This window comes from Carcharhinus amblyrhynchos, chromosome 30, assembly GCF_965287045.1.
Source record: "Carcharhinus amblyrhynchos chromosome 30, sCarAmb.v2.hapA, whole genome shotgun sequence".
NCBI classification, from domain to species: Eukaryota; Metazoa; Chordata; class Chondrichthyes; order Carcharhiniformes; family Carcharhinidae; genus Carcharhinus; species Carcharhinus amblyrhynchos.
In genome coordinates, this window is record NC_137353.1 from 13,800,878 (window position 1) to 13,813,686 (window position 12,809).

At 45.0% G+C, this 12,809-nt stretch overlaps 1 protein-coding gene across 2 annotated transcripts in view; it reads left to right on the forward strand.

The window, feature by feature from the left end:
* The window catches only part of LOC145360291 (putative glutamate receptor), a 31,041-nt gene that overhangs the window by 753 nt on the left and 17,479 nt on the right, over nucleotides 1–12,809 (forward strand). Inside the window, exons 2-5 of one of the 2 annotated variants that reach the window (XM_080215431.1) lie at nucleotides 1,867–1,943; nucleotides 5,507–5,574; nucleotides 9,698–9,760; nucleotides 11,530–11,712. In XM_080215431.1, the coding sequence (XP_080071557.1) occupies nucleotides 1,877–1,943; nucleotides 5,507–5,574; nucleotides 9,698–9,760; nucleotides 11,530–11,712 (381 nt within the window). In that variant the 5' untranslated portion in view covers nucleotides 1,867–1,876. The remainder of the gene's footprint in view (nucleotides 1–1,866; nucleotides 1,944–5,506; nucleotides 5,575–9,697; nucleotides 9,761–11,529; nucleotides 11,713–12,809) is intronic. The other variant, XM_080215432.1, reaches the window with a different exon arrangement.

The following is a 12,809-nucleotide window of genomic DNA, read 5'->3' on the forward strand; positions in this document are numbered from 1 at the left end:
CTGCTGAGATTTTCCAGCATTTTTTCCTTTGGTTTCAGATTCCAGCATCCGCAGTAATTTGCTTTTATCCAATATTAAATGTTACATAGTGGAAGTTGTTGGGTTAACCTTTCCATTCTCGGTCCACGCAATGATTTTGCCATCTCGCTCTGCATCAGAGGGCACTACGGACAACACTAACCCACTCATGCAAATTGGGTGCAAAATGGATTTTAAACACTCTGACTGATTTTACTTTTCAATCAAGTCAAAATTGAATGGGGGTATAAAGTCCACCCTATACCAATAGAAGGGTTATGTTAAAATTGGCCTTATATTTGGTCCTCAGATTGGTTTATTCTTCTCAAAGGGTGGGTGGGGAGGTTGTGGGGGGAGGTGGGGATAAGCACTTGGACTGAGAGCAGCCCATGTCCGAGAAACAGGAAGCCCTAAGCCAAAGTTTCAAAATGCTGGACACTGGGAAACCTCGGCATTGGGATAGCCAGCACTTTGCCTGTTGTTGCAGGCATTATGCTTGAGGGACACCTTTAGGCCACACAGTAAAGGAAGAATTTGCATTTATATAGCGCCTTTCATGAGCATCCCGAAGTTTTTCACAATCAATGAAGTACACTGACTGCTGTAAAGCAGAAGGATGCAGCAACCAAATTATGCACAGCAAGGTTCCACGAGGGGAGGGGATGAGAAATTTATATACCGAACGAGTTATCAGGATTGGGAATTCACCATCTGAAAGGGGAAAGTGTGGAGGGATGGAACTAATTGAATACATTAACCAAAGAGAGTGGACTGGCATCTTTCTTTGCTGTCTAAGGATGGGATGTGCTCGCCCTGAGATCAGAAAATCCAGCCCAAGATCAACAGATTTTGCATAGTCTGCCCCTCCCCACCCACAATGATAGCCGTGGTGGACAGGACAGGAAATTCCAGTCTATGACTCTACGATCATTTGTTCTGGCGGTGTTGGTGGAGGGATAAATGTTTCCCAGGGAAACAACTCCCTTTTGAAATAGTGCCACACCTCATCTAAAAGACAAGACTTCCAGTGCACTGTACTGAAATACCCACTTGGATTACACACTCAAATATCTGGAGTGGGCTTGAACCCACAACCTTCTGACTCACAAACATAAGACGGACCCACTGAGCCACCGGCAAAACACAAGGATAGCAAATGTTAATCTAAATTTATCTTTGACTAAATTTGCCATAAGTCCACATTCACAGTAGATTAAAGCACACAAATCTGGCAATATTTATTAAATAGACAGAAATTGGATTGGAGCGATGTTTAGGACAAACCCAGGAAAGGATATGAGTGAACCCGAAGATCCTTTATATCAATCCAACAGCTTCATGGCTACTTTCAGTGCTAGCTGCTTTACTAAGCGGAATTCTCAATCCACCTAATTAGGAATGAAACTCGTGTTCTAATGAATTATTATTGGATTACCAGATCTAGTAACATAACAACAACACCATGTCCCTGCTGTCCTTCCAGAATCCCAACTCAGGGCAGCCCATGCTACTTAACTGGACAAAAGGTTATCATAGAGCCCCAAGTCCAGAATTGAATCCAGGTCCCTGGCGCTGTGAGGCAGCAATGCTATCCACTGTGCCACTGTGCCGCCCAAAGTTAGGAACCAAATCATATTTTCCTGCTTGCCCCATGTCACTAATTGGAAATGACTCGGATGATCTGAGAGGTCGAATCAGCCACAGTTACGGTGTTTGTCAGGATACTGTCAATCTTTCACCTTAGTCTGAAGGAAGGGGGAGGGATTTTGTCCTGTCTCTTACCTAACACAATATTGTTCCTAGCCCTGGGCCAGTGCTTCTTTCACTGCTGTGTTTGTTTTGTTTCAGCTCGATCATTATGAGGGACGTTATGAAGTTATTGCTCTCCGTGCTTGTCCTGCTGTCCTTCACCACTACCAGGACAGGTAGGAAGGTGAAATATTGTAATTTGCGGCTTGTTGGAAGTAGAACAGTTAAACAGAAAGCTCCAAGCTTTTTTAATTGGAAGAAATTGCATTTCTATGACCCCTTTTGTAATCTCAGAATGTCTCAAAGTGTTTCACAGCTAATGAAGGGCCTTCAAAGTGTACTCACTGTTGTAACGTAGGAAGCATAACAGCCAATTTGTGCACAGCAAGCTCCCACAAACATCAGTGAATGACTTGATAATTTGCTTTTAGCTGTTGATTGAGGGATAACAATTGGTGAGGAGAATATAAAAGTAGGGAGGTCTTGCTGCAGCTGTATAGGGCATTGGTGAGGCCGCAGCTGGAGTACTGTGTGCAGTTTTGGGCGCCGCACCTGCGCAAGGATATTTTGGCCCTGGAGGGAGTGCAGAGGAGGTTTACTAGGCTGATACCGGAGTTGAGGGGATTGAGCTATGAGGAGAGGCTGAATAAACTAGGCTTGTACTCATTAGAGTTTAGAAGAATGAGGGGAGATCTCATTGAGACGTATAAGATGATGAATGGGATGGATAGGATAGAGGTGGAGAGACTCTTCCCGCTCAAAAAAGACAGTAGGACTAGGGGGCACAGCCTCAAGATAAAGGGGAGGCGGTTTAGAACGGAGTTGAGGAGGAACTTCTTCACTCAAAGGGTGGTGAATCTCTGGAATTCTCTGCCCGTTGAAGTGGTGGAGGCTGCCTCGCTAAATATTTTTAAGAAGCGGGTTGATGGGTTCTTGATAAGAGAGGGGATTAAGGGTTATGGGGAGAGGGCGGGAAAGTGGAACTGAGCCACAACAGATCAGCCATGATCTTATTGAATGGCGGGGCAGGCTCGAAGGGCTAGATGGCCTACTCCTGCTCCTATTTCTTATGTTCTTATGAGTCGGGAGAACTCTACTACTTTCTTCAAAATAATGCAGAGAAAATGGTTCCCAATTGAGAGGGTGACCATAGCTCAGTAAGAAGTCCCACAATGCCAGGTTAAAGTCCAACAAGTTTATTTGATAGCACGAGCTTGCGGAGCACTGCCCCTTCATCAGGTGAGTCATGCTCCGAAAGTTCGTACTATCAAATAAACCTGTTGGACTTTAACCTGGTGTTGTAAGGCTTCTTACCGTGCCTAACCCCGTCCAACGCCAGGCATCTCCACGTCACGATCATAGCTGAACGGGATACCAGTGAGAGGTCATTAATCCACAAAGCACCTTCATGAAAGTTGGGGGAAATTTTGTTATCGGCAGGGTTATTTTATTTTATTATCTCACACTTGCAGCACATTCCATTGAGAGTCTTTTTGCGCTCATCGTCTCCCTGAATTTGGACAAACATCAGTAGGCATTCTTTCATTACCTGTCTGAGCTGCAACTGGATACAACCCTCTCCCCACATCCCCCCTATTGGGAGCTCTTAGTCCATCTCAGAATAAAATTAATGAAAGTAAAGATGGCCTCAGTGAGATTCTGCACTCATACTCTGATTCAGACAGCAATGAAGCAATTGAAAGCTGGGATTCTTTTTTTAAAAGACAAGTCTGTTTTTTTTCCCTGAGTGATTCAGTGACCCAGCATGTTGGCTTCCTTTCTGCTCTTCATTCAATTGTAGACTTCCCTTTTTCTTGGAAAGGAGTGAAAGGCCTCTCTTGTTCAGCCTCGGCTGTTTTATCAGTTTCATTGTCAAGATTCAGAAGTGGGAGAGGGACAGAGTGAGGGGGTGGGGAGAAGGGGGAGCGAGAGTGTATGACGAGTGCCATTGGGGAACTTCTGGAATAAAACACAAAGAAAACAAGAGGTCATCTAGGACAGGTCTTCCAGCCTCTCTCAGGGTGGAGAAGTGATAGCATCTTATTCACCTTCTAACACAGAAGATGTAGAGGTCAGAGATCACATACCTTAGTCTATAAAGACTGTTGGAATATGAGTGAAATTCCCCTTTTGATGCGAACTAGTGGGATGCATCAACTTTTCTTTGCCTAATTAGCACTTTCTCTGAAGTTAAGTTTCAAAATAAAATCATGAAGGGGATGTGCTAAGGTAAATGAGGTGAAGGCGCTTTTGCTGGTGAGAGTCTGAGGTGAAAATTAAAACTGAACAGTGTTACCCTATGTTGGGATGGCACGGTGGCACAGTGGTTAGCACTGCTGCCTCACAGTGCCAGAGATCCAGGTTCGATTCCTGGCTTGGGTCACTGTCTGTGCAGAGTCTGCGCATTCTCCCTGAATAGGTGTCCTCCAGATGCTCCTGTTTCCTCCCACAGTCCCGAAAGACATGTGGGTTAGGTGGATTGGCTGTGCTAAATTCTCCATCAGTGTACCCGAACAGGCCTCGGAGTGTGACAACTTGGGGAATTTCACAGTAACTTAATTGCAGTGTTAACGTTAGCCTACTCGTGGTACTAAGAAATAAGCATTAAACAATAAATCTGTGGAGATCGCCTCAACCCGTTTGCAACCTGAGTCTAAGAAACCTTGGAACCCAAGGTTCTGAGAGTATTGGTTAGGTGGAGGACACACTGCAGGGGATATCATGAATGTATGGACAAACTGTGGGGTGTTTTCCTGCCTGTCTTTTTTTTGTACGTTCTTTTGCAGCCTGGGGCGCAGAATTAAGATAGTTGAGGAAAGGACCAGATGGGGAGATGAGGAGAAATGTTTTTATACAGCAAGTTGTCATGATCTGGAATGCATTGCCTCAGCGGGTGGTCGAAGCAGATTCAATAGCAACTTTCTAAAGGGAATAGGATAAATACTTGAAAAGGAGAAATAAATAAGTATTTGAGACTTTTCAAAGAGTAGGTACAGGGCCAAATGGACTGTTCCTGTGCTCTAAGATTCTGACCTCCAGTCCTGCGCTTTTGTTGGCGGGGAACTGGCACTTTCTGATTTTTCGGTTAGAACAGTGTTGATCGCTGAGCCATACAGTCCAAACGGGACGTAGGGTTTGATTCTCGGCCTTCTCATTGATTTCAGTTCAGCAGGAGCACAGAGCCCGACAATTGAGCTCGAAATACCTCTTGTGCGAGGAACGGGGGTTGTAGGAGTGGCCCGTAGGATAGTAAAATGAGCTGCTAATTGTTATCCACTGCCTGCTGCTGGGCGCTCAAAATGAGGACAGAATATTGCTTGGTTTCGCTATGCTTTACTCGTAACATGGGCGGGAGGGCAGTGGAAGGGGGGTTGCTGACACAACTTTCTCACGGTTCCCCTACAGTCCAATGCCCCTCTTCCCCCGTGAGTTCCCAATGACCATCCACAGGTGGCCAGTGAGGTTTAAGATTAAGCTTGACTGCGATGCTCTCAAGGCCGAACAGCTGGCTGCCACTGACTCTTTTGACTGATCACCTGGACAAGGTACCAGAGAGCAGCGGGCACTCACAGAACCGCAGTTCTGCCTGATTTACAGCCTCGGAGAAAAAACGATTTCCTTCTGCGTTTTTATGTCTACGAGGAATAAGGTTCTTCAGTATCCAAATCTTAGATAGTTATTTCGGATCTCTTTGTTGCTTTGATGCCAGCCTAAGATCGGGTCCCTTCTCTTTTCGCAGGTGCTGTGGAGGATCATGACATCTCTCGAGAGGTTAGTGTGACCTTTTCACACTCACGGGGCCAGGAGGCATGTGACATCTTTAATATTTCCAATATATTATAAATATTACAATATAATTGTCCCCTCTATATATTGCCCATATATAAATATTCCCTGTGTCGATAAATAATCCCTGTACAGCCAAATGTTACTTAAATATCAAAATATTTTTAGTATAAATATAGCCAATATATAATTTTCCCTCTACGTAGAAATATTCGCTGTGCATAAATAATTTGTCTATCTAAATATATTCTGCACATAAATAAATACTTTATCTGAAAAGATGTGTTCTCTATGTACATAACTCTAAATGACTTGGACTTGGCATATTATCAAGAATTGCAACTGACTCATAAAAAGAAAACATAGTTAATTGAGGAGAGGGCTGTAAGTAATCTCAGGAGTATATGATCAGATTGTAGATCTAGATACAGAAAAAAATTCAATTTGGAGGAATGCAAGATGAAAGATTTGCAGAGGATAAATAAGGAGAGGGCAACACACATCTCCACTCAACAGTGGAGAACTAAAAGAACAGAAAGTCTTCATGATGTACACAACCACTTAATGGAAAACAATTATAAAACTGAATAAAGCATATAGGATCTTGGGTTTTATAAACAGCTGCTTGTATTTATCCAACAGCATCACTGAGTGGGTGGTACAGTGGCTCAGTGGTTAGCATTATTACCTCTCAGTGCCAGGGACCCGGTTCAATTCCTGGTTTGGGTCACTGTCTGTGTGGAGTCTCACATTCTCCCCATGTCTGCGTGGGTTTCTTTTGGGTCCTCCGGTTTTCTCCCACAGACCGAGAAACGTGCTGGTCAGGTGCACTGGCTATGCTAAATTCTCCTTCATTGTACCCAAACAGGCTCCTGAATGTAGCGACTAGGGGATTTTCACAGTAATTTAATTGCAGTGTTAATGTAAGCCCACTTGTGAGAGTAATAAGTAAGCTTTAAACTTTAAGTAGTAAAACATCCTGAGGTGTTTTACACAGGTGTTGTGAAACAAAATTTGACATTGAGTCACACAAGAAGCTATTAGAATAGGTGACAAAGAGCTTGGTCAAAGAGGAACATCTTAAAGGAGACAAAGAGAGAGAGAAGAATTCCAGAGCTTAGGACCTGGTCAGCTGAAGGAACCACCACCAATGCTGGGAAGATTTAAATCGCAGGGATGTGCATGAAGATAAAATTGAAGGAATGCTAAGATTTCAGGGGGGTTGTAGGGCAGGAGGAGGTCACAGAGACAGGTAGGGATGAAGTCCTGAAGAGCTGGGAATGTTAAAATCAATGTGTTGCTGGATTTCATGTTCTTTTCCACAAAGCTCTGTGGTTTGCTCCATTTCAAGCATTTACTCAATTTCCTTTCAAAGTTAATATTGAATATGCTTCCACCACCTTTTCAGGCAAAGCATGCCAAATAATATCCATAGAATCCCTACAGTGCATAAGGAGGCCATTCGGCCTATCAAATCTGCACTGACTCTCTGAAAGAGTATTTTGCCCAGTCCAAACCAATGCCCCCATCCTATTCCCATAATCCTGTGAATTTTTAACATTGCTAATTCACATAACCTACACATTTCTGGACACTAAAAGGCAATTTAGCATGGCCAATCCACCTAACCTGCACATCTTTGGACTTTGGGAGGAACAGTAAGAAGTCTCACAGCACCAGGTTAAAGTCCAACAGGTTTATTTGGCAGCACTGGCTTTCGGAGTCTCGGGCTCCTTCATCAGGTGAGTGAGGAGTTGTGTTCACAAACAGGGCATATAAAGACACAAACTCAATTTACAAGGTAATTGTTGGAATGTGAGTCTTTACAGGTAATCAAGTCTTAAAGGTACAGACAATGTGAGTGGAGAGAGGGCCATGCACAGGTTAAAGAGATGTGTATTGTCTCCAGCCAGCTCAGTTAGTGAGATTTTGCAAGCCCAGGCAAGTCGTGGGGGTTACAGACAGTGTGACATGAACCAAAGATCCCCATTGAGGCCGTCCTCATGTGTGCAGAACTTGGCTATCAGTTTCTGCTCAGCGATTCTGCATTGTCGTGTGTCGTGAAGGCTGCCTTGGAGCACGCTTACCCAAAGATCAGAGGCTGAATGCCTGTCACTGCTGAAGTGTTGCCCGACAAGAAGGGAACACTCCTGCCTGGTGATTGTCAAGCGGTGTTCATTCATCTGTAGTCGTGGCATCTGCATGGCCTCCCCAGTGTACCATGCCTCGGGACATCCTTTCCTGCAGCGTATCAGGTAGACAATGTTGGCTGAGTCACAAGAGTATGCACTGTGTACCTAGTGGATGGTATTCTCACATGAGATGATGGCATCCGTGTCAATGATCTGGCATGTCTTGCAGAGATTGCTGTGGTAGGGTTGTATGGTATCATAGTCACTGTTCTCCTGAAGGCTGGGTAGTTTGCTGTGGACAGTGGTCTGTTTGAGGTTGTGCAATTGTTTGAAGGCAAGAAGTCGGGGTGTGGGAATGGCCTTGGTGAGATGTTCATCTTCATCGATGACATGTTGAAGGATCCAGAGAAGATGTCGTAGCTTCTCCACTCCGGGGAAGTACTGTACGGCAAAGGGTACTTTGTCTGCTGTGACTGTGTTTGTCTTCTGAGGAGGTCGGTGCAATTTTTCGCTGTGGCATGTCGGAACTGTCGATCGATTAGTCAAGCGCCATATCCTATTCTTATGAGAGCATCTTTCAGCGCCTGTAGCTGTCTGTTGTGATCCTCCTCCTTTGAACAGACCCTGTGTATACGGTTGGCTTGTCCATAGGGGATGGCTTCTTTAACATGTTTAGGGTGGAAGCTGGAGAAGTGGAGCATCGTGAGATTATCCATGGGCTTGCGGTACAGTGAAATGTTGAGGTCACCGTCCTTGATGGAGACGCATGTGTCCAAGAATGCAAACAATTTCGGAGAGTAGTCCATGGTAAGTCTGATGGTGGGATGGAACTTGATGATGTCATCATATAGTTGTTTCAATGATTGTTCGCCATGAGTCCAAAGGAAGAAAACATCATCGATGTTTTTGGGAGGAAACCAGAGCACCCGGAGGAAACCCATGCAGACACAGGGAGAATGTGCAAACTCCACACAGACAGTGACCCGAGGCAAGAACTGAATCTGGGTCCCTGGCACTGTGAGGCAGCAGTACTAACCACTGTGCCACTGTGCAGCCCTAAATATTTTTACCACTAATCTATTCCCAATTGTCCATGTTTGGCCCATATCCCTCTATACCTAACTTACCCACGTAACTGTCTAAAAGCTTTTTAAAAGACAAAATTGTACCCGCTTCTACTACTATCTCTGGCAGCTCATTCCAGACACCACCCTCTAAGTGAAAAAAGTTGCCCCTATGGACCCTCTCCCCTCTCACCTTAAATCTATACCCTCCAGTTTTAGACTCCTCTACTTTCAAGAAAATATGTTGACTATCTACCAAATCTATACCCCTCATTATTTTACAGACCTTTATAAGATCACTCCTAAGCCTCCCAAGCTCTAGGGAAAAAAGTCCTAGCCTATGCAGCCTCTCCTTATAGCTCAAACCATCAAATCCATCAATTATTCTACTAACTTTCCACACAGCAGAATAGGGAGCTCCATGTTCTCTCTCAGCCAGAGGTGGGCAAACCCAAAGCTAGGAACGTTCATGAATAAGGCTCTGCAGCACCAACATTAGGTCACTGGGGTGGCATGGTGGCACCGTGGTTAGCACTGCTGCCTCACAGCACCAGGATCCCAGGTTCAATTCCTGGCTTGGGTCATTGTCTTTGTGGAGTGTGCACATTCTCCCCATATCTGCATGGGTTTCCTCCAGGTGCTCCTCCCACAATCCAAAGATGTATGGGTTAGGTGGATTGGTCATGATAAATTGCCCCTGAGAGTCAGGGGGGCTAGCTAGGGTAAATGCATGGGGTTAAGGGGACAGAGGCTGGGTGGGATCAATGGGCCAAATGGCCTCCTTCTGCACTGTAAGATCCTGTGATTCTTCCATTGCTAAATTCTCCTGTCTGTCCACATGCTTGGCAGAAATTTAGCAATCTTTGCATGTTCTTTAATGAAAGGGAATGGTCCCACTTGCTAACAAGGAGCCAGCAGCAAATAAAATCTTTTTCTTTTACTTTTCAGCTGGCGCAGGGGAGAGAAAAGAGGCAGCTTCCAGAGCAGACACTGAAGGTCACCACCATTATGGTAATGTTTCCTCTATCGGCATCTTGTTACACACACAGAGAGCCACACAAACCACAGCAATCACTTTTCACTGCCAAACATTACACACAGGAACTTTTCTCATTGGATAAATGCACCAGTTTCTCCCTTCACAATTTTGCTTTCAAAGAGCAAAGGCATAGTCCTTACTATGGACTAATTTTAGCAAGGAATTAGTTATAGCTCTTGGGGCTAAAGGGATGAAGAGATATGGGGGGAAAGGCGGGGTCTGGGTATTAAATTTGATGATCAGCCATGATCAGAATAAATGGTGGATCAGGCTCAAAGGGCCGAAAGGCCGACTTCTGCTTCTATTTTCCACGTTTCTGTGACTGAGCAGTGAGACAGTTAGATAGACAGCTTTTCACTTTAAGGTTCAAATCCAGCCCATGGTTACTGGCAGACAATCTGCTCGGCCTAACTCAGGCTGCTGTGTGAAATGAGGACTTCAGCCAGCTCTCTGTGACCATGGGCTTACAGCACCAAAATACCACTGAATTGGCAGTTCTTGCTTGTACAGATCAGAAGGAAGACTGATGCAGGGAAATGGTTTTGTTGAGTGAAGTCAACGTGAAATGATGGGATTTGTCTTTAGAAATTTTAGGCAGATGGTTGGGGGGACAGGCCTAAAGATATTTTGAGAGCCTAATAAAGAAACAACACTTCCATCCCATTGGTTCTAAGATACATTCACAGACTGTTCTCAGTGGCTGCTCTAGTGCACTACCTAATCCCACCATCTCCACACCACCCTCGTCCCCCCAGTGCGGGCTTTTTGAATGACAGGGATCCTCGGCCTTCACGTCATCATCACCATTTGTACAAAAATCTGGCATCATCTGTACGAGTCCCATACCAGGACATTCCTGTACATCACAATAATGCAACATAGTTTATCTCTGAGGGCAAAACATTCAGGGCTGTCTTCTTCTTTTGAGACTATGAGGGAAATTTTCCCATCTCGCCCACCATAGCAGGCTGGGGGCTGACCATGCAAAGCTCTGTTGACCTCAGGTGGGATCTGGGGGCGAGCGAGGCCGTAAAATCACACCCAGTGAGCCCACAATCTAAGTTGACACAACCAGTGCAGTGCTGAGGGAAGGCTGCAGTGTTGGAGAGGCTTGTTAAAGCAGAGCCCCCTGGTGGCTGTAAAAGATCCCGCATCCAATAACATTCCCGGATAACATTTATCCATCAGCTGAATCACTAAAGCTGGCCACCGTATTATCATTGCTTTGTCGACTGTGGGAAATAGTGGTGAGAAATTTGACTGCCACGTTTAAAACTATCACTACACTTCAGCAAGACTTTCAGAAGGCTTTGAGGCGCTTTGGGACATCCTGAAGTTGTGAATAGTCCTCTAGAAATGCAAGATTTGCTCTCGAAAGTAAAACCCTTGCCTCTCATTTCAGGATGTTCTTAAGGATATTTTCAGATCTCTTCTGATTAGTCTTCAGTGCCCAAAACGATTCCAGTTTAGAAAAATATATTCTACCTTCCAGGCAAATCTCAACAAGATTACCATCTGAAGTACATTGAATGTTGACTTGCGTGGTGAGGTTAACATGAACCCAGCAACCAGAATGGATGAGACTAATTGGAAGTTTCAAACACCTGGGTGAATAATAGCCATTTGGATGCTATTCACCCAGGCAAGAAAGAAAACACTTGCATTTCTATACCATCTTTCATTGGTAGGATTGGTTCAGTTCACACGCTAATGCAGTTTCATTGATGTTTTCATCCAAAAGCAAAACCCATTTATAATGGCCAAGTCCACAGGAGATTTAGAAGGGTTCTGCATCGACCTGCTCCAATTACTCGCAGAAAGATTGAAATTCCACTATGATATCAAGCTGGTGAAGGACGGTTTCTATGGCAGCAAACTGGAAAATGGCAAATGGACCGGAATGCTGGGAGAACTGATGTCAGGGGTAAGCTTTTATATTTCACTTTTTGAATGCGAGTGACATTCATTGGCCATTTGTCGTTGTCTGAGGTGGTGGGGGGGGCCTTCTTCTCGTGGAGTAAATTCAGACTTCTGCATTACTCGTCCAGGACCAGAATCTCTTCATGTTGCTGTTCCCCATTCAGCAGGTTGGCTTTCCCTATCCATGGGTTGACAGGAGTGAATTGCAGTGATTCGAGCTCCAGAGGTCAGTGGCAGAATGGCAGAAGTGGCTGTGATGCCCACCATGCACCTCCTGCACGGAGGTTGCCGAGTTTGTGATCTGGCCAGAGTGATGAGGTGCCGGGTTTGTGGTTTAAGACAGAAGCATCATATCTGGTCCTGGCTCCCACCACACAACAGCCCTTCATGAAATCAGAGTGTGCAGATGGCAAAGAAATTTGCCTCAGCTTAAGGAGCACTAGTAAAGCAGACACATCCCTCAGGTTGGGGAGGAGGCACAGTTAGCTTACCACGAAGCAGTACAGATTCAGTAGAACAGCCTATGCACTGAAAATAGTAAAGGCAATTAAAAAGAGGGAAATGGTGCGACAAAATGTCATGCCACACTTTTTGGGAGCAATAGTGAGTGTCAGTTGGATTGCCAACTGGAACTAAATGTATTCCTGAAGGTTTCATCACATGACTTGCCCTCTGTTCCAGCCATTAGTCAGTCAATTTGAAACAAACTGCCTTCCTACACCAATTGGATGATGCATGTCTGTTCGAGAGGAAGAGCAGGGGGTTTTCTATTCATTCGTGAGACATGGAGTCACTGGGTAGCCACATTTATTGCCCATCCCTAGTTGCCCTTGAGAAGGTGGTGGTGAGCTGTCTCCTTGGATCGCTGCAGTCCACATGCTGTGGATTGACCCACAATTCCGTTACGGAGGAAATTCCAAGATTTTGACCCAGTGACTACGAAGGAACGGCGATATATTTCCAAGTCAGGATGTTGAGTGGCTTAGAGGGTAACTTGCAGGTGATGGTGTTCGCATGTATCTGCTGCCCTTGTCCTTCTAACTGGCAGTGGTTCCAGGTTTGGAAGGTGCTGTCTAAAGATCTTTGGTGGTTTGCTGCAAT